Source organism: Pan paniscus, chromosome 6 (assembly GCF_029289425.2).
Source record: "Pan paniscus chromosome 6, NHGRI_mPanPan1-v2.0_pri, whole genome shotgun sequence".
NCBI lineage: Eukaryota > Metazoa > Chordata > Mammalia > Primates > Hominidae > Pan > Pan paniscus.
In genome coordinates this window covers 142,321,146-142,347,405 of record NC_073255.2, presented here as the reverse complement: position 1 = coordinate 142,347,405, position 26,260 = coordinate 142,321,146, and the positions used below count along the sequence as shown (strand labels likewise).

Genomic DNA, 26,260 nt, shown 5'->3' with positions numbered 1-26,260 from the left:
CTTTTCTGTCCAAGACAGAAAAAACTCACATATTTATCAAGAAGGAAGGGTGATTCACTTAGCATACATGCTATGGCAGTTTTCTGAAATGGTTTATGGAGTCTTTTGTTCTTTTCATTGTAACTTATCACTAACTTACCAAACAGTGCTTTTGCCTTGACAAAGCCAGGTATCCAAGTACCAGCTTCAGTACCAGCAGTATCTTAAGCCTCTGAAGATAAGGGATTCATGAGTTCATGAAAAAGGATTATTTTTAAAAGAAGAGGACTCTTTCTAGGAATTGTTGTATGAAACATTTTTTCAGTTTTTCTTTCATGGAGTTACAGTAATCAAATGAACTAGATGTGTTGTTTAAGTAACAACTGCAGCTCTGTGCCACACAGGACTCATGAATGTTATTGTACAGCGTCTATAAAGTGCAGTTTAGGCTTATATAATTTTCCCAAAGTACTTAAAAAAAAAAAAACACTTTGAGCAGCTTAAATCTAAAGCATATATATGTATGTCTCTCTGTCTCTCTCTCTCTCTCTCTCTATATATATATATATATATGTAGATATGCATACTTTTTTTTTTTTTTTTTGAGAGACGGAGTCTCGCTCTTGTTGCCCAGGCTGGAATGCAATGGCACGATCTTGGCTCGCTGTAACCTCCACCTCCCGGGTTCAAGCAATTCTCTTGCCTCAGCCTCCCAAGTAGCTGGAATTACAGGCACTCGCCACAATGCCCAGCTAATTTTTGTATTTTTAGTAGAGATGGGGTTTCACCATGTTGGCCAGGCTTGTCTCAAACTCCTGACCTCAGGTGATCCGCCCATCTCAGCCTCCCAAAGTGCTGGGATTACAGTGCATGGGATTACACTCGGCCTAAATCTTACATTGTTTAACACAGGATTGAATAACTGAAGTAACACTAGCTGCTCAGAAGTTAACATTTAACCTGGCTTAATTTTTTTATGTTCTTTTTTTTAATTAAAAATATTTTTCTTTTATTTATTTTTTGAGACAGGGTCTTGCTCTGTCACCCAGGCTGGAGTGCAGTAGCATGATCTCGGTTCACTACAACCTCCACCCTACGTGTTCATGTGATCCTCCCACCTCAGCCATCTGAGTAGTTGGGACCACAGGCGTGCACCACCATGCCTGGCTATTTTTAGTGGAGACGGGTCTTGCCATGTTGCCCAGGCCAGTCTTGAACTCCTGAGCTCAAGCCATCTGCCCGCCTTGGCCTCCCAAAGTCCTGAGATTACAGGTGTGAGCCACCGTGCCCAGCCACATTTTAGCTTTTTGTTTTTAATATGGATAGATAATGTTAAGTGTCCAATTACAGGAAATGTAATACCTCTAGTCCACACAGCTATAACCACTTAACCTGTATTTCTTTATCAGAGTAGAACTGATTTTCCACTCAAAGGTTCTATAGCAAAAAATGAGCTCTTACATCTATAACTTTTATTATGGTATATATAATGTTAATTTTTTTGCTTTCAAGATCCAAGAAAACATTCTTGGCCAAAATCTAGGGGAAGTTACTGCCACTTCGTACTATATAAGGAAAACAAAGACACCATGGATGCTATTAATGTACTCTCCAAATACTTAAGGTGAGTTACTGTTATTATGCCTATACAAAATCAAAGCAACAGAAACGTATATTCCTTTTTCCATGCTAATGGAAAAAGGAGCAGGAGGAGCACAGATTACAGATAGTAAACGCTCCTCCCAATGATAGTTTTCTTTCTTTCTTTTTGGTTTTTTTTTTTTTTTTTTTTTTTTTAGACAGTCTCACTCTGTCACTCAGGCTGGAGTGAATGATGGTATGATCAGGCTCACTGCAGCCTTGACTTCCTGGGCTCAGGCATTCCTCCTACCTTAGCCTCCTGAGTAGCTGGGATTACAGGCATATGCCACAATGCCAGGCTAATTTTATTAGGTTTTAGAGACAGAGTCTCACTATATTGCCCAGGCTGGTCTTGAACTCCCGTGCTCAAGCAGTCCTCACACTTCAGCCTCCCAAAGTGCTGGGATTAAGAATTGCCGATCGGCCTGGCGCGGTGGCTCACACCTGTAATTCCAGCACTTTGGGAGGCCGAGGAAGGCAGATCACGAGGTCAAGAGATCGAGACCATCTTGGCCAACATGGTGAAACCCAATCTCTACTAAAAATACAAAAATTAGCTGGGCATGGTGGCATGTGCCTGTAGTGTTAGCTGCTCAGGAGGCTGAGGCAGGAGAATTGCTTGAACCTGGGAAGCAGAGGTTGCGGTAAGCCGAGATTGTGCCACTGCACTCCAGCCTGGCAACAGAGCAAGACTCCATCTCAAAAAAAAAAAAAAAAAATCACTGATCATGGATAGGAAGTGCATTGTTTCTTCCAGGCGTGAGCCACTGTGCCAGGCCGTGAGGATAGTTTTTTTAGGCAATGGATGAATTAATTTTTTTGACCCCCACATACATAGTGCCAATAATTCAAGATGAAAATTCCATAAGTAAATGATTCACATGCAGCTGAGAGTTAACAATCTGGTTGAAAATAAAAATTAACTTTCTCTTTTGAAAGCCTATACTTATCCTTTGACGTGGTTGCAGAGGTTGGTTTTGCCAGACTGGGAGCTCTCAATTCCTGGAGACTGACTAAACCTGAGACCGGTCTGATTTTCTAACAGGAATGTAAATATAGCAGAGACTGGATCTCTGGGGATCGGCAAGGTGCCAAAGCTTTTCTTAAAAATGGAAGTGGCTACACACCACAGCAAGTCTGTAGGATGTGGAAATTTGGTTTCCAATATATATTTAACTCATTTTAAATATGGAAACAGTGTATTAATTTGCTAGGACTTCCATAACAAAATACCACAGATCAGGTGGCTTAACAGAAATTACTTTTCATATGCTTCTAGAGGCTAACAGTCCCAAGCTCAAGGTGTCGGCAAGTTTGTTTTTTTTCCGGAAGCCTCTCTCCTTGGCTCGCAGATGGCTGCCTTCTCACTGTGTCTTCATGTGGCATTTTCCCTGTGCACGCACACCCCTGGTATCTGTGTGTGTCCCCATTTCCTCTTCTTAGGAGGACACCAGTCAGATTGGATTAGTGCCTGCCCTAAATGGCCTCATTTTAACTGAATCACCTCTTTGAAGGCCCTATCTCCAAATACAGTCACATTCTGAGGTCCTGGGGGGTCAGAGCTTCAACATATTAATTTTGGGGGAGACACAGTTCAGCCCATAATACACAGTACCCAATTAAGTGACATTTATTTTGCTCTATTTATTAACTCCCTGGGAGAGAGTCTGTGCTACTATGCCTGTACCTGAGCCAGAGAGAACAGACAATTCTTGACAGGAATAGGTGGGTGGGGAGGGAGTTCCTCCAAGATCGGGAGTTGAGGATTGCTCAGGGTTTAAGAAATCCTTCCTGGCTTTTTCTTTCTCATATGGAACGGTTAAGTTTATAAAATACTTCTTAGTTAACTAGGTTACTTATTATCTTCATATCAAAACTATTCAGATCCCAGTTTTAGCATTTCATTTGGCTTTTTTCATTTTTTAATACAAAGCAATAGCAGCATGGAAAATTCACACAATAACTTTTTAAAAATTGAAGATAAATTTTCATAGTGGTACATTATATCTCTAGAATGCATTTTTCTTTGCTTTCACTGTCTAATGTAATGAATTGTAGGTGATGGGTAGGAAGTGCATTGTTGCCTTTTTTGTTGCTGGCTAGCCAAGTCTTTGAACAACATCAGTTATTTACCAATAGCCACAAATGTTTACACTGCTAAGAAAGGAATTATTGACTGGGCGCAGTGGCTCACCCCTGTAATCCTAGCACTTTGGGAGGCCGAGGCGGGTGGATCACCTGAGGTCGGGCATTCAAGACCAGCCTGGCCAACATGGCGAAACCCCATCTCTATTAAAAATACAAAAAATCAGCCAGATGTGGTGGTGCATGCCTGTAATCCCAGCTACTTGGGAGGGTGAGGCAGGAGAATTGCTTGAACCCAGGAGGCAGAGGTTGCAGTGAGCCAAGATTGTGCCGCTGCACTCCAGCCTGGGTGACAGAGAGAGACTCCGTCTCAAAAAAAAAAGCAAAGAATTATTTGGCCATCATTTACCTTTTTTGTTTTTTTTTAAAGAGAGCAGGTCTTACTACGTCACCCAGGCAGGAGTGTAGTGTGCAGTGGCTGTTCACAGGCACCATCATAGCGCACTGCAGCCTCCAACTCCTGAGTGCAGACAGTCCTCCCGCCTCAGGCCTCCCCAGTAACTGGGACTGTAGGTGCATGCCACCACACCTGGCTATCATTTACTTTTCTAGCTTGCATATGAATTTATGTTGTTTTAGTAGATTTTTTTTTTTTTTTTTTGAGACGGAGTCTCACTCTGTGGCCCAGGCTGGAGTGCAGCAGAGTGGTCTCAGCTCACTGCAACCTCAGCCTCCTGAGTTCAAGCAATTCCCCTGTCTCAGCCTTCCGAGTAGCTGGGACTACAGTCACACACTACCACGCCCAGCTAATTTTTGTATTTTTAGTACAGATGGGGTTTCACCATATTGGTTAGGCTGGTCTTGAACTCCTGACCTCAGGTGATACACCCGTCTTGGCCTCCCAAGTGCTGGGATTACAGACATGAGCCACTGCGCCCAGCCTCCCTGGATTCATGTTAAAATAAAGTTTCTCCTCATTCTCTTACTGTGTTATGATTGTAAGTATGTTTATATTAAAACTTAAATTATGAGAATTAGGATTTCCTTATAATATTACAGTATGTGACTTCAGATGATCTTGTTTCTCTCTTACCAGAGTCAAGCCAAATATATTCTCCTACATGGGAACCAAAGATAAAAGGGCTATAACAGTTCAAGAAATTGCTGTTCTCAAGTAAGTAGAGAGCACGTAACAGGATTTATACTGTAAATATCCTGGCACTGCTTCTCAGAATTCTCAAATTTACTTTGGGGGTTTCTCTCTCAGCTTTAGATGGTGCTTCTGCCTATTTAAAAATTACTTTTCATTCTGTTTTTTTCTTCTTCTTATCTATGAAACGTGTATTATTTGTGTAATTTTTAAAGATTTTTTTGGCAAAGCCAAGAGAATAATGCTTCTTTCTCTCTTTTGTTCATTCATTGTTAAATATGTTATTTAAAATTACAAAATAGTGAACATGCTGTTTTGTTGTACACCCGAGAGCTACAGATAAAAGCAATAGTCTGTGTTTTTGAAGCAATTATAATTAGTGGAATAGACGGACATGTAAATCAGAACTTCTCCTGCAGTGAGATAAATACTGAAATAGAGATATACTTTGGATGTTAATGTATGCCTGTCAACAAGCATGGGAGTTGATGTGGAGGGAACACAGGAAAGCTTTCATAGAAAATGGGATGCTGAGTTTTAATTTAGTTCAAGGCTTCTCAACCTCTCCACTGTTGCCCTTCGGGGCTGGATAATTCTTTGTTGTAGGGACTGTCCTGTGCGTTGCAGGATGTTTTGCAGCATCCCTAGTCTCTACCCACTATGTAGCAGTAGCAACTCCTTGCCCAGTTATGATAGCAAAGAATGTCTCTAGGCATTGTCAGATATTCCCTGAGGGCCAGAATTGCCCCCGATTGGGAACCACTGGTCTAGATTCTAGAAGGATGAGTAGAGATTTCCTGGGGCTGGGTAGGATTTAGGGTTGTTTTTTCCAAACCAAAAAAGCAGGTTAAGAAAAGACGTTGGAAAGCATATTTGGTACCTGGCATGTACTTTAGTTTTTGAGGAGCATAGCGAGAAATAAGGATCTAGGAGTTAGGCAGGATGTAGATCCTGAAGGGCCTGTTAGGTCAGGTTGAGGGTCTTTGCCTCAACCTTAATCTAAATGGGGATTGGTGTATAGAGGCTGGATTACGGATCGCGGGTGGAGCAAGACACGCAAAACTAGAGACCAGGGCTATTGACGTATTCTGGGGAGGGAGAATAAGGGTCTGAACCCAGTTAGTCACAGTGAAGGTAAAAGAGAAAGGATGAATTTAATAGCTGTACTGTGTCAGACACATTTAGGCTGTCTTATTAGTATACCTCCAGAGGCAAGGAATGGTGGGAGAGAGAAATAACATAGGGGCAAGGAAACTTCTGGGGGTGATGGATGCATTGTCTTTAATATAGTAATGGTTTCATGGGCTTATACACATGTCAAAACTTGTACATTTTAAATGTGTACAGTGTATGTCAGTCATACTGCAATTAAAAATAAAGTACGCTATGTTTGCTACCTCTACTTAAATACATGTATTTATTTTGGTTTCTCGGATTTTTTTTTTTTTTTTTAGTCTTGCTGTGTCGCCCAGGCTAGAGTGCAATGGTGGGATCTTGGCTCACTGCAACTTCCACCTCCCCGGTTCAAGTGATTCTCCTGCCTCAGCCTCCCAAGTAGCTGGGATTACAGGCATGCACCAGTGTGCCTGGCTAATTTTTATATTTTAAGTAGAGATGGAGTTTCGCCATGTTGGCCAGGCTGGTCTTGAACTCCTGACCTCAAGTGATCCACCCACCTCAGCATCCCAAAGTGTTGGGATTACAGGCATCAGCCACCACGCCCAGCCCAGATATTTATTTTGAATTTCCTCATCTTTTTATAAAGAATTTATGGTGGTATCTCCTCTTTACCCCGTAATACCCTACAATTGGGCTTCTTTCCCACTACTTTTCTGATTCCCCTGAAATAATGTAGTTGTTGCACCGGTTGTATCGTAATGTTTATTCCAGTTCTTTTTCTTCCTTGACCTTGAGACAGTGGCATGATGTCATAAAAGCAGTCATCTCACCATTGCTTTTACTGGTGGTGTGTACAAATATTGAAGCATTTGAAAGAGAGCAGGAGTAAATACATGAAGATGATGGTGTTCCTATCTGGTGGCCTGGTTTCATTTTCTCGCTGTGGCATATAGAATGTGGAGTCATTTGCTCAGAGTGAAGGGGCAGGAGTGGGTAAGGGAGCTTGAAAGAGAGTGGAGATTTGAAATAACCTTTGTGGGTAATGGACCAGGGACTCCCCAGAAACTCAGAAGAATGGGGGTAGGGGGACAGGGGTTTGAAGGCTCAGGCTTTCTCATCCTCTGTGGATAGAGGTCACAACAGAAGGTTTTTGCCTTGTTTTTGGTATCTAAAATACCTAGTCACCTCCTGTGATTTCTAGCTGGCTCTGTGAATTTTGTTTCTGATTTAAAAAAAAAAGTTGGTTTATTTTGTTTCTTTTTTTTGAGATGGAGTCTCACTCTGTTGCCCACGCTGGAGTGCTGTGGTGGGATCTCACCTCACTGCAAGCTCCGCCTCCTGGGTTCACGCCATTCTCCTGCCTCGGCGTCCTGAGTAGCTGGGACTACAGGCACCCGCCACCATGCCCAGCTAATTTCTTGTATTTTTAGTAGAGATGGGGTTTCACCATGTTAGCCAGGATGGTCTCGATCTCCTGACCTCGTGATCCACCTGCCTCGGCCTCCCAAAGTGCTGGGATTACAGGCGTGAGCCACTGGGGTCTGCCTATTTTGTTTTCAACACAGAAAGAACTAGGTAGAAAATGAAAGGCCTGCCATAACTGTACTTCTTCCGAGATCACCTTATTCACAACATGGTATATATTTTTTGAGGGACTTTTTTTCCTTTTTAAACAACAATACTTATGTATTCTTATTTTGAACCATAGATGGTGTACCTTATTTCCTGTAGGTATATAGCAAAATATGTTTGAATGTATGGATATATCCTAATTTAAACTATTACTCTATTTTTGAATGTTACATTGTTTCTCGTTTCTTGCTGTTATAACCCAGTCCATGACAGACGTATTTGTAGCTAAATCTTGGCACACGTCTGTGATAACTTCATTAAGATAAACTTAGCAGTGAGATTACTGACTTAAAGGGAATATGACATTTTAATGTGGTTTGTCTTTTTTCTTTCCATCTGCTGGTCAAAACACAGAGAAATTCTCTCTCTCTTTTTTTTAATAGCAAAGCCTAATTATCCTGCAAAAAAGTGGTACCAATTTACTACCTTTATTCTGGTTCCCTAGAATCTTCCTCAGCATGGTGTTATGATGGGGACAGGGAGTCATTTGCTAATTTGAGGGTCAAAAAATGGCATCTTGTTATTTTATTTTGCGTTTTCTGATGTGAAGTCTTAGAATAGTTGAAGACCAAGAATATTTCTTTTTTTTCTTGGTCAGCCAGCAGATGTCACACTTCATCAGGACACTGCTCTGTCCTCAGATTTTTGCTGCCTTTATCATCTTCCTGTTGACTTAGTAAGAAACTGTGTTAGACACCTAAATGTTGGCCCTCTGAAAGCACACAGCACTTATCTCACGGATACAGGCTACACCCTTAGTTTGTTTAATGGATACATGGGGCCAGGCAGATTGGCCTTTCCCGTGGGAACTTGTGAACAGGAGAAACCCACTCTGCCACACAAGCATTTGAATGACTGCTGGATTGATCAGTCCTGGGGATAAGCAGCACGTCTTTTCAGCTTCATGAAACTCTAAAGCCACCTAGTAATTTTAACAGGGTCTCAGGCAGGAACAGTCTCATTCAGAATGATTTGTTTCTTTTCCTGCCTGTTCCTGCCAGTCTCCTTTCTGAACTTGGGCCAGTATTTCCCTGGCTTTGTTAATTAAGGTTTTCTGTGCAACATGTTGCTTAATTGGTTCCTGATGTTTAAAAGCAAGATTTTTATATTCCCTAGTTACTCACTGAATTTGCTGTAAATTTACAACCAAAGACCTTGATCTGGGATCATCATAATTAAAACTGTGAATAGTATCATGAAGACATTGTCAGCTTCATTCCATTTCTCAGGGAGCACCCACATCAACCAGAACTGAGTATAGTTCTTGCTTTTTGCTGTGCCAGTGGAATTTAGAGATGGACGTCTATCGTATATTCAAGAATTGATACTACTATTCGGCCACAAAAAAGAATGAAACAAAATACTGATATATACTTAAAACATGGATAAACCTTAAAAACATTCCACTAAGAAGTCAGGCGCCCAAGGCCAGATATTGTATGATTCTGTTTATATGATGTGTCCGAAATAGGAAAATCTATAGAGGCAGAAAGTAGATTAATGGTTGCCGAGGTCTGCAGGGAGAGGAAACGGGAGTGACTGCTGAATAGGTACAGGGTTTCTTTTTCAGGTGATGGAAACATTCTTGAAGTATATAGTGGTGATGGTTTCACATTGTTGTGAATATACTAAAAATCACTGACATGTACACTTTATAACAGTTAAAATGGTGAATTATACATGTGTATATATTTATTTATTTATTTATTTTATTTTTTGATACAGGGTCTCGTTCTGTTACCCAGGCTGGAGTACAGTGGCACAATCTCGGCTCACTGCAACCTCAGCCTCTGAGGTTCAAGTAATCCTCCTGCCTCAGCCTCCCGAGTAGCTGGGATTACAGGTGTGCACCACCATGCGCTGCCAATTTTTGTATTTTTAGTAGACACGGGGTTTCACCAGGATGGCCAGGCTGGTCTCGAACTCCTCATCTCAAGCAATTCAGCCACTTTGGCCTCCCAAAGTGCTGGGATTACAGGCGTGAGCCACCATGCCCAGCCTTGTGAATTTTATATTATGTTAACTTTATCTCAACTTAAAAAAAAAAGGACAGAACTATCAGGCACTTCTGTGGCACCATCAGGAAGCAGTCTCCGGAACACTCTCTCTAGGAAAGCTCCTGACCCTGAATTGTTCTGTCAGTTTCTACAGCAGTAGTTCCTGGCTGAAGAGGAGTTCTGTCCCCCTGTCCCTCACTCTGTTCATACTGATCCTCCACTTCTAGATTCCTTGGGATACAATCCCTGGGTTAATTCGTGCTCTTGGGTTCTACCATTGCCCCCATACATAGTCCAGGAATTCAAGGTTACAGTGAGCTATAATTGCAGCACTGCACTCCAACCTGGGTGGCAGAGCAATTCCCTGTCTCTAAAAAAGGAAGAAAAAGTTATATAAGATAAGAAAATATACAAAAATCAATATGTACAGCTGGGTGCGGTGGCTCACGCCTGTAATCCCAGCACTTTGGGAGGCTAAGGCGGGCAGATTACTTGAGGTCAGGAGTTCCAGACCAGCCTTGCCAACATGGTGAAACCCCGTCTCTGCTAAAATTACAAAAATTAGCTGGGCTTGGTGGCAGGCGCCTGTAATCCCAGCTACTTGAGAGGCTGGGGGCAGAAGAATTGCTTGAACCCAAGAGGCAGAGGTTGCAGTAAGCCTAGATCACACTAGTGCACTCCACTCCAGCCTGGGTGACAGAGCAACACTCTGTCTCAAAAACAAAACAAAACAAAACAAAAAAGAAAGAAAAATAAATATAGCACCTGGATAGGTGCAGTGGCTCACGCCGGTAATCCCCGCACTTTGGGAGGCCAGGGTGGGCAGGCATGGTGGTGCATGCCTGTAGTCCCAGCTTCTCAGGAGGCTAAGGCTGGAGACTTTGTAAGCCCACGAAGCAGAGGTTGCAGTAAGCTTAGATCGCACCACTGCACTCCAACCTGGGCGACAGAGACTCTGTCTCAAAAACAAAAAAGAGATATAGCACTTAAAGCAATTTCATACTGGAACATGACTAGGTAGAATAGAGTAATCCTAGACCCAGATACATCCAAGGATTTAGTACGTATTCAAAGTATCATTTAAGATAAGTGGAGAAAATAATGGTTGATTCAAAAAATAATGGTTGATTCAAAAAATGTTGGATAACTGAGTAACCATCTAAAAAACCGTTTAAGTGTGGCTCCCCTACCTCATTTCCCTTTGCTAAATAAATTCCAGGTGGATCATAAATTTGAACATTAAAATGCAACTTTAAAAGGACTCTACTTAGGCCGAGCACGGTGGCTCATGCCTGTAATCCCAGCACTTTGGGAGGCTAGGGCGGGCAGATCACCTGAGGTCAGGAGTTCAAGACCAGCCATGACCAACATGGAGAAACCCTGTCTCTACTAAAAATACAAAATTAGCCGGGCATGGTGCCGCATGCCTGTAATCCCAGCTACTCGGGAGGCCGAGGCAGGAGAATCGGTTGAACCCGGGAAGCGGAGGTTGCAGTGAGCCAAGATCGCGCCATTGCGCTCCAGCCTGGGCAAAGAGCAAAACTCCATCTCAAAAAACAACAACGACAACAACAACAAAAAACAGTACTCTACTTACATTTGAGATTAAAAAAAAGAATCTCTGACCAGGTGTGGTGGCTGACCCCTGTAATCCCAGCACTTTGTGGGGCTGAGGCGGGAAGATCACTTGAATTTGAGACCAGCCTGGCCAACCTGGTGAAACCCCATCTCTGCTAAAAATATAAAAATTGGCCGGGCATGGTGGTGTGTGCCTGTAGCCCCAGCTACTCAGGAAGCCAGGGCAGGATAATTCCTTGATTTCAGGAGCCAGAGGTGGCAGTGAGCTGAGATCATGCCACTGCACTCCAGCCTAGGTGACACAGAGCAAGACTCCGTCTTAAAAAAAAAAAAAAATCTCTGACTGGTGACATCCTAAGTATGAGTTAAATCTCAGAGCTTTTTTTTTTTTGACAGCCAAGCTGGAGTGCAGTGGCACGATCTCAGCTCACTGCAACCTCTGCCTCCCGGGCTCAAGCAATTCTCCTGCCTCAGCCCCCAAGTAGCTGGGATTACAGGCGTGTGCCACCACACCCAGCTAATTTTTGTATTTTTAGTAGAGACGGGGTTTCACCATATTGGCCAGGCTGGTCTTGAATTCCTGACCTCAGGTAATCCGCCCGCCTCGGCCTCCCAAAGTGCTGGGATTACAGGCATGAAGCACCGTGCCCGGTCCCAGAGCTATTTTTTTTTTTTTTTAAGAAAAAAAGATGCATGAATTTAACTAAAGTTTCTCTATATAGTTGTTTGTTTTAATTTTAGAGATGGGATCTTGCTGTGTTGGCCAGGCTGGTCTTGAACTCCTGGGCTCAAGCTATCTGCCCATCTAGGCCTCCTAAAGTACTGGGATTACAGGCGTAAACCACCGTGCCTGGCCCCTACATAGTTTTTATTTACAGAAGAATGCCAACAAATATAGAAACACAGTTTCAGTCAACACAGTAATAATCAATTCAGCCAACAATCATGCTTGGGTACCTAAATAATTGGGTAAAGACTTTGGGGGAGCAGGATTTTTACACAATTTCAAAAGTATTTCCCCACTGATGACTAATTAAAAGCAAAGACAAAGAGACTCTTAGAGTGTAAAAATCTAGTAAATACTATCCTAATTAAATGATTAAAGTTATTATCAATGTTGGACAAAATCACTGCCTTTTGATGTGATGCATTGAAAAGGGCCATATCACCTCAGTAGTATTTCTACCAAAGTGTTTACCTGAGTCTCAGCATGAGGAAACAATCAGATAAATCCACATTGAAAGACGTGTAAAAGCGCTGGCCTGGATTCTTCTAAGGGCCAGATATCATGAAAAACAAGGCTAGACAGATCACTTAGTGGAAACCAAACAGACATCACAACTGCAATGTGTGATCCTCAATTGGATCCTGGCAGCCTAAAAAACAAAAAGACGGCCAGGTGCACTGGCTCATGGCTGTAATCCCAACACTTTGGGAAGCTGAGGTGGGTGGATCACTTGAGGCCAGGAGATCGAGACCAGCCTGGCCAACATAGTGAAACTCTGTCTCTACTGAAAATACAAAAAAACATAGCCAGGTGTGGTGGCATGTACCTGTATTCTCAGCTACTCGGGAGGCTCAGGCAGAAGAATCTCTTGAACTTATCTCACACCTGTAATCGCAGCACTGTGCGAGGCCAATGTGGGTGGATCACCTGAGGTCAGGAGTTCAAGACCAGCCTGGCCAACATGGTGAAACCCGTGTCTCTACTAAAAATATAAAAATTAGCTGGGCACGGTGGCTCATACCTGTAATCTCAGCACTTTGGGAGGCCGAGGCGGGCGGATCACCTGAGGTCAGGAGTTCAAGACCAGCCTGGCCAACATGGTGAAACCCCATCTGTACTAAAACCACAAAAATTAGCTGGGCATGGTGGTGTGCGCCTGTAAGCCCAGCTACTTGGGAGGCTGAGGCAGGAGATTCACTTGAGCCAGGGAGGCAGAGTGAGCTGAAATCATGCCACTGCACTCCAGTCTGGGCAACAGAGAGAGACTCTGTCTCAAAAAAAAAAAAGAAAAGAGAGAAACAACATTGGGTGTTAGTGGTGACACTAGAGATAAAAAGGGGAGAAAGGCTTTTCAGTACTCTGTTTCTCTATATACATTTCCTATTGAAGAAGGCAAGGAATTTCTAATGAAAATTTCTATATTTTAAGTGATAGCAGCATGATACAGATTTGGGTAGAATTCCAGCTATATATAACATGTCTTTTAAAAAAAGAAAGGGAGGAAATAAAAAGTTAGATGTCAGTGGAAATTTTTTTCAGGCAATGAAAATACGAATTTCTTTTCCTTTTCTCTTTTTTATATTTTCCAAGTTTTCTGTAATGAGTTTACAAAATTTTTCTGATTGACAAAAATAATGACCTTTTTTTAAATGCTTGATACCATTCTTTCTATGGGATTTGTCTCTGTCCCCATCCCTTTTCTCACCCCTCTCCCCACAAAAAGTAGAAAATTCCACAGATATTATTGTTCTGTTACTCATCAGCATATAAATAACAAGAGGCTTTAAGTATATAAAATATGGCCAGGAGTATGCAATTTGAACAGGAGCACGTACCATTACACTGAAGGAAGAATGCAGAGAGAAGAGAAGGACACGCCCACCTCACCTGCTGCAGTGCCTTTTCCTTTCAGGGGGTCATAGGTGTGCTGTATCTTGTTTTCTGTACTGTTCCAGGCAGACAATCAGTATCTCATGATCCTCTTTCTACTCTTTTTTGTTTTGTTGCTTTTTTTTTTTTTTTTTAAAGAATAACTGCACAAAGACTTGCCCACCTGAATAAGTGCTTGATGAACTTTAAGCTAGGGAATTTCAGCTATCAAAAAAACCCACTGAAATTGGGAGAGCTTCAAGGAAACCACTTCACTGTTGTTCTCAGGTAAAGAATTGCAGGTGGGAATGTAGACCAGAGGGTCTGGCCAGGGCATCTTGAGTATGTTACTCACGGTTGGTCATAAGGTCCTGGTGAGCTGGTACTAACAGAACAGGAGTGGCAGCAAGGGAGGGCAGAGCAGGGCCTGGCAGGGCTGGGAGAGCAGATACATCTGTGAGAGCAAATACCTCTGTAGGATTTGTGTGGACACCTTGCCCCTTGAAAACCTAGTGCAGCCTTTGGAAAGACACCATCTCCTTCAAATATTGTAGTAAAAGACACCGAGCCGGCTGGGCGCAGTGGCTCACGCCTGTAATCCCAGCACTTTGGGAGGCCTTGGCAGGCGGATCACAAGGTCAGGAGATCGAGACCATCCTGGTTAATACAGTGAAACCCTGTCTCTACTAAAAATACAAAAAATTAGCCGGGCGTGGTGGCAGACACCTGTAGTCCCAGCTACTCAGGAGGCTGAGGCAGGAGAATGGCGTGAACCCAGGAGGCAGAACTTGCAGTGAGCCGAGATCGCTCCACTGCACTCCAGCCTAGGGGACAGAGTGAGACTCCAGCTCAAAAAAAAAAAAAAAGACACTGAGCCTGTGATTCCACTTAAAGCACCTAGAATAGGCAAATCCATGGACGTAGAAAGTAAAATAGTGGTTACTGGGGAAAGGGTAGGGTAGGGGTAATGGAAAGTTACTGTTTAGGGGTACAGAGTTTCATTTTGGGAACGGGAAAAAATTTGGGAAGTAGATAGTGGTGAGGATTGTCCAACATTGTGCATATAATTAACCCATTTATGCTAGTGTTCCATTATTGGAACACTAAGCATGTAGGAATTATTTATATCCTACTGCTCAAGGTCATCGCCAAGGTCTGATTGCAAAAATTCAAAAAATTGCAACCTCTGCCATAAATGGGTTAATACCGCCAAATTGCACACTTAAAAATGGCTAAAATAGTAAATTTGACATTATAAATATCTTACCACAACTTAAAGAAAGAAAGAGCCCTTGGGAGGTAGAGAGAAAGCTGCAGGAGAGTGAACGAAAGACTTGGAAGCCAGGCCGTAGTCATTTATGATCTGCATCCCTGAGTATTTGACTGTAACTTTTTTTCCTCTGGATAATTTGTGTCCCTGTAGAAATATAACAGGAACTGATGACCAAGTACAGCAAGCTATGAACTCTCTCAAGGAGATTGGATTTATTAACTACTATGGAATGCAAAGATTTGGAACCACAGCTGTCCCTACGTATCAGGTTGGAAGGTTGGTATTTAATTTCTTTTATCAAAAATAGCTTTCTCATAAACAAAGCAGGGTTTGTTGGTGGTGGTGTTTTTAATTATTTCTACGTTCTCCCATGTCTGGGGCAAATGAACCACAGTCTCATGATTTTTGTTTTAAGTTAATGAGTGCACAAGGTAAAAAATTGGAGTTCAAAAGGATATGACCTGAAAAGTGAGCTTTCCTACCACTCTTGGTTACCCATCCAGGGGTTCTATTTTTATTTTTTTATTTTATTTTATATATTTATTTTTTCTGAGACGGAGTTTCGCCCTTGTTGCCCAGGCTGGAGTGCAATAGCGCAATCTCGGCTCACCGCATCCTCTGCCTCCCAGGTTCAAGTGATTCTCCTGCCTCAGCCTCCTGAGTAGCTGGGTTTACAGGCATGCGCCACCATGACTGGCTAATTTTGCATTTTTAGTAGAGATGGGGTTTCTCCATGTTGGTCAGGCTGGTCTCGAACTCCCAACCTCAGGTGATCCCCCGACCTCAGCCTCCCAAACTGCTGGGATTACAGGCATGAGCCTCCACACCCGGCTATTTTTTTTATTTTTTATTTTTTTGAGATGGAATCTTTGTTGTTCAGGCTGAAGTACAGTGGTGCAATGTTGGCTCACTGCAATCTCCACCTCCCAGGTTCAAGCAATTCTCCTGCCTCGGCATCCCAAGTAGCTGGGATTGCAGGCTTTTGCCACCACATCCAGCTAACTTTGTTGTATTTTTAGTAGTGACGGGAACTTCACCATGTTGGCCAGGCTGGTCTTGAACTCCTGACCTCAAATGATCCGCCTACCTCAGCCTCCCAAAGTGTTGGGATTACAGGTGTGAGCCACTACGCCCAGCCCTATTTTTATTTTTATTTTGTAACAGGTAAGTCTTGGCTCAGTAAGTGATTCAACAGTAATCTGTTGGGTAACTCAGACCCAGAGTAGCCAGACAGAGATGTTGCATTTTCTGATCTGTGTTAACACGTTTATTAAACTTTGATCTGCCCTTCCCTCGCTCTTAATTTTATTTTATTTTTTATTTTTATTTTTTGAGATGAAGTCTCGCTGTTGCCCAGGCTGGAGTGCAGTGGTGCCATCTCCGCTCACTGCAACCTCCACCTCCCAGGTTCAAGTGATTCTCCTGCCTCAGCCTCCCGCGTAACTGGGATTGCAGGCATGCACCACCTCACCCAGCTAATTTTTGTATTTTTAGTAGAGCCGAGGTTTTGCCATGTTGGCCAGGCTGGTATCGAACTCATGACCTCCAGTGATCTCCCCGCGTTGGCCTCCCTAAGTGCTGGGATTACAGGCATGAGCCACTGTGCCTGGGCCCCTTCCCTCACTCTTTAAAGAAAGTAATAAATGATAAAATTAGTGACATGGAATTTAAGAATTGTCATTTACTTTTAAACAATTAAGAACCCCTCTAGGGTAACCTACAGTGGGAATCCCATCAATAAATAGTTGGGTTCCTAAATCTACTTCTGGAATCCTGTTGCCCAGCAGAGACTCTGTTACATAAACTAATTATTCGCGTGGGAGTTAGAATTGTGGTAGTTACAAGCTGGAAGTTATCTAAGCGTCCATGTTCTTCCTTGTCTTTCAGACCCTTCATGTTAGCAAACTTAGGCTTTGAGAGGTCTGCCTGAACTCATCAATTGCTTGGCTTTAGTTTGGGAGTAGAGTTTTCCGGGCTTCCAGTCCATTGTTTCAGCATCTAAACTATGAAGTTGCATTCATTTTTGTGATTTTAAAAGCGCAAAATGATAAAAATCTATATTTCCTCTGCCTCTTTGAGGAGGTTAAAAAGCTCAGGTGAAAACAGACTTGAGTTCTGAGGCTTAAATTACTCATCTGTAGAATGGAGATAATAATACCAATTCACAGAATGGTGAAAATGAAGTGAGATGATGTTTATGCTACATCTATTTTTATGCCTAGAATATAGTGATTGCTAATATGTTTTCAACCTTGCTAGTGGTCAGAGGACATTGATAAAATAGTAAAAATGCTAATTGTATTATGGGACAGAATAAGGGAGCACTGTATCAACCTATAAATTTGTAATTAATTTGGCAGAAGGACAGCCATGGAATCCTATACGTTGTGTATGCCAAAGATAGTGTAAATAAATATAAGTAATTAAAATGAGGTCAAATTTATCCCACAACAAAAATTACATAGCGTGACCAAAGGTCAGTACGGTCAGCTCAAAATTCCAAATCATTCATTTTCACAACATAAGAATATTTCCTGCTTTCAAAGAAATGCACTGTTAACACCATAGAATTTCCTGAGGGAAAAAACAGACTTTCAGTTTATATTGTATAGGTGGAGAAATGACTTGTATCCAAAATATTAAAAGCTCTTACAACTCAAGAACAGAAAGACAACGCATTCTAAAACTTAGCAAAGGGTCTGAACAGACCTTTCTTTAAATAATGTAATCAAATGGCCAATAAGCACACAAAAAGATGCTTATCACTAATCTTTAGGAAATGCAAATCAAAACCACAGTGAGATGCCACTTCTTACCCACTAGGATGGCTAAAATAAAAAAGGCAGAGAGTAACAAGTGTTAGGATTAGAGAAATTGGAACCCTTATACATTCCTGGTGGAAATGTAAAATGGTATAACGATTTCGGAAAATAGTCTGACAGTTCCTCAAAAGGTTATAAAGTTAGCCTATGACCCAGGCATTTCTAGGTATATACTGAGGACAACTGAAAATCATATGTTCACACAAAAGTTTATTCAGATGTTCATAGCAGCCAAAAGACTGGAAACAACCCAAATGTCCACCTACTGATGAATGGATAAACAAAATATACAATGTAATATACAATAATATACAGTGGAATATTACTTAGCAATAAAAAGGAATGAAGTACTGATACATTCTGCAACGTGAATGAACCTTGAAAACATTGCTAAGTAGGCAGGGCACAGGGGCTCATGCCTGTAATCCCAACAATTTAAGAGGCCAAGGTGGCAGGATCACTTGAGGCCAGGAGTTCAAGACCAGCCTGGGCACCATAGCAAGGCCCCATCTCTACAAAATAAAATTTTTAAAAAATTAGCTGAGTGTGGTGCTGCCTGGCTTTGGTCCTAGCTACTCAGGAGGCTGAGGCAGGAGGATCACTGAAGCCCAGGAGTTTGAGGATGCAGTGAACAGTGTACCACCACTGCACTGTGGCCTAGATGACAGAGCAAGACCCTGCCTGTGAATGAATGAATCAATCAATTTCTATGAAATTTCCAATGTGAGCAAATCTATAGAAAAAGAGCTGGAACAGGACCAATGGGGAGTGACTACTAATGGGACAGGATTTTTTTTTGGTGGGGGTGGGTAATAAAAATGTTGTAAAATTGTGTAATGCTCCACAGTTCTTTAAAAATACTAAAAGCCATTGAATTGTACACTTATATGGGTGAATTATATGTTATGTGAATTATTGAATAACTCAGCAAAAACTTTGAAAAAAAGAAAGTGAGCCAGGCACAGTGGCTCACGCCCGTAATCCCAGCCCTTTGGGAGGCCGAGGTGGGTGGCGGATTGCTTGAGATCGGGAGTTCAAGACCAGCCTGGCCAACATAGTGAAATCCCGCCTCTACTAAAAATACAAAAATTATCTGAGTGTGGTGGCATGAACACCTGTAATCCCAGCTACTCGGGAGGCTGAGGAAGGAGAATTGCTTTAGCCCGGGAGGCAGAGGTTGAAGTGACCCAAGATTGTACCACTGTACTCCAGCCTGGGTGACAGAGTGAAACTGTCTCAAAAATAATAATAAAATAAACTCAAAATGGACCAAAGATCTAAACATAAGAGCTGCACTTATGCAAACTCTTAGAAGAAAACATGGGGAAAAATTCATGATATTGGATTTGTCAGCGGTTTCTTGGATATGACACCAAAAGCACAGGCAACAAACAAAAGAAAAAATAGATAAGTTGGACTTTATCAAAATTAAAAACGTGCATCAAAGGATGCTATCAACAGAATGAAAAGATAACCCACAGAATAGGAGAAAATATTTCAAATCATACATCTGATAAGAGACTTAAATCTGGAATATATAAAGAACAACTCAACAACAACCAAAGAAAAACCAATTCAAAAATGGAGAAAGGATTTCAATAAATGTGTTTCCAAAGATAGACAGACTGGTGTTCAGCATCACTAGTCATTAGGGAGATACAAATCGAAACCACCACGAGGTACCACTTCATATCCGTTGGGAAGGCTATTATCACAAAACAACAAATAAGTGTTGATAAGGGTACAGAGAAATTAGAAACCTGGGCTTTGCTGGTGGGGATATAAAATAGTATAGCCATTGTGGAAAACAGTATGGTGATTTCTTAAGAAATTAATTATAGGCCAGGCGCGGTGATTCACGCCTGTAATCCCAGCACTTTGGGAGGCTGAGGTGGGTAGATCACGAGGTCAAGAGATCGAGACCAGCCTGACCAACATGGTGAAAACCCATCTCTACTAAAAATACAAAAATTAGCCGGGCGTGGTGGCGCATGCCTGTAGTCCCAGCTACTCAGGAGGCTGAGGCAGGAGAATTGCTTGAACCCGGGAAGCAGAGGTTGCAGTAAGCCGAGATGGTAGCACTACACTCCAGCCTGGCGACAGAGCGAGACTCTGTCTCAAAAATATATATATATAAATTATGTTATGAACCAGCAATTCCACTTCTCAGTATATACCCAAAGGAAATGACAGTGGGAACTCACCAGATATTTGTACACTCATGTTCATAATAGCAGCATTCACAATAGCTGAAAGGTAGGAGCTACCCAGGCAACCCAAGTGTTTATCCAAACAAAATGTGGCCCATACATACAATGGAATATGTAAGCCTTTCAAAGGAGGAATTTTTTTTTTTTTTTTTTTTTTTTTTTTTTTTTTTTGAGACGGAGTCTTGCTCTGTCGCCCAGGCTGGAGTGCAGTGGCGCCATCTCAGCCCATTGCAACCTCCACCTTTTGGGCTCAAGTGATTTAAAAGGAGGGAAATTTTGACACGTGCTATCACATGGGTAAGCATTGGAAACTTTATGTTACCTGACATAAGCCAGTAACAAAAGAACAAATATGGTACGATTTCTCTTATATGAGGTTCCTAGAGTAGTCAAAGCCATAGACAGAAAGTAGAATGGTGTCTTACAGAGGTTAGGGGGCTAGGTGGATAGGGATTTATTATTTAATGGGTATAGAGTTTCAGCTGGGGAAGATTAAAAAGTTCTGGAGGTAGACAGTGATGATGGTTGCCTGACAGTGTAAATGCACTTAATGCCACAGAACTGTATACTTAAAAATAGCCAAAAAGGTAAATGTTATTACATGTATTTTACCACAATAAAATAAAAGAAGGTAGAAGAAGGAAAGATTAAGAAAAGTACAAAACATCTGGTCAGGCGTGGTGGCTCACACCTGTAATGCCAGCACTTTGGGAAGCCAAGGCGGGCAGATCAGGAGGTCAGGAGATCGAGACCATCCTAGCTAACACAGTGAAACCCCATCTCTACTAAAAAAAGTACAAAAAAATGGCCTGGCGCGTGGCTGATGCCTGTAATCCCAGCACTCCAGGAGGCCAAGGGGGGCAGATCACAAGGTCAGGAGATCAAGACCATCCCAGCTAACACAGTGAAACCCCATCTCTACTAACAATATAAAAAATTAGCCAGGCATGGTGGCGGGCGCCTGTAGTCCCAGCTACTTGGGAGGCTGAGGCAGAAGAATGGCATGAACCCGGGAGGTGGAGCTTGCAGTGAGCCGAGATCATGCCACTGCACTCTAGCCTGGGTGACAGAGCGAGACTCCATCTCAAAAAAAAAAAGGACAAAACATCTTAATGTGCAGCGTGCTAGATAGTACAGCCTATTGTAAACCAAATCTCTGTATATTTAATATGGCATTGTATACTAAACCTTTACAGTATATGGTAGCATCTTCAAGGTGTTGAAAAGTCCTGCAGTTAAGAAACTGTTCAATATGTTATATCAGGTGTTGGCAAAGGTTTTCTGTAAAGGAACAGTTAGTTAATATTTTAGGCTTTGTGGGCCATTCAATGTTTGTTGCAGGTACTGAGCTCTGGAGTTACCCTGCAAAAGCAGCCATGGACAATATGCAAAGCAATGAGCATGGTTGTTTTCCAATAAAACTACAGAATTAGGTGGACAACCAGATTGGGCCTGCAGGCTGTAATTGATATTTAACAAAGGTCTTTTTGTTTTATTGTGTTTTATTTTTGAGACACAGTCTTGCTCTGTCACCCAGGCTGGAGTGCAGTGGCACCATCTCGGCTCACTGCAACCTCCGCCTCCTGGGTTCAAGCAGTTCTCCTGCCTCAGCCTCCCAAGTAGCTGGGACTACAGGCACGTGCCACCACGCCCGATTATTATTTTTTTTTTGTATTTTTAGTAGAGATGGGGTTTCACCATGTTAGCCAGGATGGTCTTGATCTCCTGACTTTGTGATTCGCGTGCCTCAGCCTCCCAAAGTGCTGAGATTACAGGTGTGAGCCACCATACCCGGCCTAACAAAGGTTTTTTAGTGTAAAAATCTATGTGTATTATATCTGTCAGATCAGTCCCTAGTACCAACTAGTACTATACTCTTTTTGTCAGTATTGGCTAAAAGATTATCCAAGTAAATAATTTATCACCCCAGGACTATATTTAAGGACTTATTTAACATGGCTTGTTCCAGGACTGTGGTGGTGGCCAGCAATAGGAAATCTGTTGATGTAATTACATTATTGGATTGAAAATCCAGGAGATGTCATCGATAGATACCAAATAGCATTTTAGATCATTTAATATCCAGAAATGCCCAGTATTGTGTAACTTAAATGTGAAAATAAAGAACCATAATTAACTGGAAAAACAGAAAAATTAATAGAAGGGGATTCCTATATTCTTTTGATAGGGAAGGGTCTTTCTAAACATGACTCCAAGATGAGAAATCTTAAAGGAGAACTTTCAGATGTAATACACAAAATATAATTTCTGTACAGCAATACTATAGTAAAAGTTAAAGGAAGAATTACATACACTTATAGATTTGCCAACAAAAATATGCTCTAAAGTGTTAACAGTGCTTAATTTCTTAGAGATTGAATAATACATAACCTTTCTTATGTACCGTTCAGTTTTTTGAAAGCATATATAGGCCAGGCATGGTGGCTCATGCCTATAATCCCTGCACTTTGGGAGGCCAAGGCGGGCTGATCACTTGAGGCTAGGAGTTCAAGACCATCCTGGCCAACACGGTGAAACCTCATCTCTACTAAAAATACAAAAATTGGCTGGGCACAGTGGTACACGCCTGTAATCCCAGCACTTTGGGAGGCCGAGGCAGGCGGATCACGTGAGGCCAAGAATTCAAGACCAGTCTGGCCAACATGGCACAACCCCATCTCTACTAAAAATACAAAAATTGGCCAGGCATGGTGGCGCAAGCCTGTAATCTCAGCTATTTGGGAGACTGAGGCACAAGAATCGCTTGAACCCGGCAGGCAGAAGTTGCAGTGAGCTGAGATTGTGCCATTGCACTCCAGCCTGGGCAGCAGAATGAGAGTCCATCTCAAAAAAAAAAAAAAAAAAAAAAATTAGGCAGGCATGCTGACTCAGCCTGTAGTCCCAGCTGTGCAGGAGGATGATGCAGGAGAATTGCTTAAGCCCAAGAGGCAGAGGTTGCAGCGAGCCAAGATCATGCCACTGCATTCCAGCCTAGACAACAGAGGGAGACTGTCTCAACAAATAAAAATTTTTTAAAAAGCATATAACCTTTATAATCATCAAATATATAGATATTTTCATTTTGACAAGAATGATGAGTAAATCATATTTATTCTATTTGCCTAGGCAAGAAGGTATTAACATGGATAAATCTTTTGAGAAGTTTCAAACAAGTTTTCACACATAAAGACTTAACTGCGATTTATATAAATAATACCATGTGGGCCGGGCACGGGGGCTTATGCCTGTAATCCCAGCACTTTGGGAGACCAAGGCGGGTGGGTCACAAGGTCAGGAGTTCGAGACCAGCCTGACCAATATGGTGAAACCCCATCTCTACTAAAAAAAAAAAAAAAAAGTAGCTGGGCAAGGTGGCGGGTGCCTGTAGTCCCAGCTACTCAGGAGGCTGAGACAGGAGAATGGCGTGAAACCGGGAGGCGGAGGTTGCAGTGAGCCGAGATCGCATCATTGCACTCCAGCCTGGGCAACAGAGCGAAACTCCACCTCAAAAAAATAATAATAAATAAATAATACCATGTGTAACTACTTAAAGCATGACTATGTAGTATTTATACTATTATCACATTTTTAAACTGAAATGATAGTAAATGTTACGGGTAAGCATTATGTTTTCCATTTTATTCTTTTTTTGAAAGTTCTTTTGGCACTTGAAGTTCTTTTACATTTCAAATCTGTATCATATTAGATTTTCTGCCTACTTTTAAGTTTAATGAGATGATGTAGGACCAGGTGTAATGGCTAATACCTGTAATCCCAACACTCTGGGAGGCCAAGGTGGGAAGATCATTTGAGCCCAAAAGTTTAAGACCAATAGTGAGACCCCATCTCTACAATAAATTAAAAACTTAGCCAGGTATGGTGGTGTGCGTCTGTAGTCCCAGCTACTGTCAGGATGGTGGGAAAGCTGAGGTGGGAGAATCATTAGACTAGAGCCTGGGAGTAGAGCCTGGGAGGTCAAGGCTTCGGTGTATAGTTAATATGATTTGTTGACTCTTCAAAGATTTGTGCATATAAAGTTTTATCTTTATGCAAAATTTAGTAAAATAAATGTTGTTTAATTTTAGAGCTATACTACAAAATTCCTGGACAGAAGTCATGGATTTAATATTGAAACCCCGCTCTGGAGGTGAGAATAAAATTCATGTTAAGAAAATAAATAGAATGTATGGCTAGGTATTCATGAAATTGCTTTGAATAAAAGCTTTTGTGCAAATTGACGTTGTTTCAGTATTTTATTTGTTTTTACAATAAAAGTAAAAGTTTATTTATATTTTTCAACAGTTTTATATGTATATTTAAGATTTATAATTTATATCCTATTTTAGCTTTTTTTTTTTTTTTTTTGATAAGGAGTTTTAGTCTTGTTTCCCAGGCTGGAGTGCAATGGCATGATCTCAGCTCACTGCAACCTCTGCCTCCTGGGTTCAAGTGATTCTCCTGCCTCAGCCTCCTGAGTAGCTGGGATTATAGGCTTGTGTCACCATGCCTGGGTCATTTTGTATTTTTAGTAGAGACAGGGTTTTACCACATTGGCCAGGCTGGTCTCGAACTCCTGGCCTCAAATGATTGGCCTGCCTTGGCCTCCCAAAGTGCTGGGATTACAGGCATGAGCCACCATGCTCAGCCAGAATGTTGCTGGCTGGTCACAAGCTCCTGACCTCAGGTGATCCGCCCACCTCAGCCTCCGGGAGTGTTAGGATTACAGGCGTGAGCACCATGCCCAGCCTCTATTTTAGCTCTTTAGCTTGTTCAGTGTATTAATTCATAACTGAATATAAATATATTTTAAAAATGAATGTATATTTTTCTTCACTCACTACTAAATCTGAGTGTATGAGAATCTAAAACATTTCACTTGTGGTTATTTTGTTAAAACATAGTGTAATGGAATATAAAAACTTGGCAAAAACACCTTGAGGATTTGCAGTGTGAAGAAGTCACCAAAAACTTTGCAAAGAGTATCTCTAAAATCATCTTGAATGAAAAGGATTAAACTACTGATTGTCAAAATAATTGTGCTCACTTTGGGTAATTCATTTGCAAACTATAAAAAGATAAAATTATCTAATTTTAAGGAAAGTAACCCGTTAAACTTGACATTACAATGGAAAAAGAGAGAAGGAAGAAAGTACTACGGTGTTTTTGTCATGTTGAATCAGCTGTGATAATGAACAGTTAAATAGCTTTTACTTTTGACCTGAGGGTGATTGTATGTTGACAAAGCCAAATAGTTCTGTAAACTTTCTACATTTCCCATCTTTGCGCTTCCTCAGATGAGTGGAAGCTATAAACAGCACCTATATTTCAAGTAGCATTTTCTAATTTTGTGTTCTCTGTGAAGTGTACTTTAAGTTATGGAAGTCTGTCTATTGGGTACGTCATTTAACCCTAGCTTTTTTCCCCCGCAGCTGAAAAGGGCTACTTGGTTAAATGCAGAGAAGAATGGGCAAAGACCAAAGACCCAACTGCTGCCCTCAGAAAACTACCTGTCAAAAGGTGTGTGGAAGGGCAGCTGCTTCGAGGACTTTCAAAATATGGAATGAAGAATATAGTCTCTGCATTTGGCATAGTGAGTGCAATTTGTGAAGTCAGGCAATGGCTCAAGGCGTTTTAATGCTTTTTAAATTTCATCTTGAAAGATTTTACTAAACTTTGAAAGAGCAGAAGGTAAATAAGGATCCTTTGGTGATCTCTGAGGTGTTTCACCTGAGTAATCTTTGTTCAGACCCTGAGTGGTGATGTGGGGGTGGATGCGGGCATTACTTATTGAGGGCACAAGAAAAATGTCAATGTGGAAAACATAATCTTCAGTGGAAATTCTGTGTAAATTAAGTCTCTTGGTATTTGAGAAATTTCGAATCTATTGTATAGTCATTTCTTGATCATTCCGTTGCCAGTACTGTAAACTGCCTTAGTAAAAGGGTTGAACAGTAAGCAGTCTATAGTTGCATTTTAGTCTGGTTTCATCATGGTGATTCAAGAGTAGCCTATGTCAGTATTTGGATATGTATAATCCAGGACTCCATGCACTCCAGCCTAAGCAACAAAGTTAAAGTTAACAAATGTTAAAGTTTAACCCTTAAGCCTAAGTCTTACTTTTCCTAGATGCACAAAGAAAGCAGAATTCTTGCTGCATGGAATTAGTTGTCAGTTCAAT

At 41.6% G+C, this 26,260-nt stretch overlaps 1 protein-coding gene across 7 annotated transcripts in view; it reads left to right on the top strand.

Annotated features, from left to right (window-relative positions):
- Positions 1-26,260, top strand: part of PUS7 (pseudouridine synthase 7) — a 65,406-nt gene that overhangs the window by 25,982 nt on the left and 13,164 nt on the right. For all 7 annotated transcript variants that reach the window (XM_063606328.1, XM_057302925.2, XM_034964722.4 and 4 more), the window contains 6 exons: positions 1,492-1,603; positions 4,802-4,879; positions 13,937-14,065; positions 15,201-15,326; positions 24,168-24,229; positions 25,512-25,672. In XM_063606328.1, coding sequence (XP_063462398.1) covers positions 1,492-1,603; positions 4,802-4,879; positions 13,937-14,065; positions 15,201-15,326; positions 24,168-24,229; positions 25,512-25,672 — 668 coding nt within the window. The remainder of the gene's footprint in view (positions 1-1,491; positions 1,604-4,801; positions 4,880-13,936; positions 14,066-15,200; positions 15,327-24,167; positions 24,230-25,511; positions 25,673-26,260) is intronic.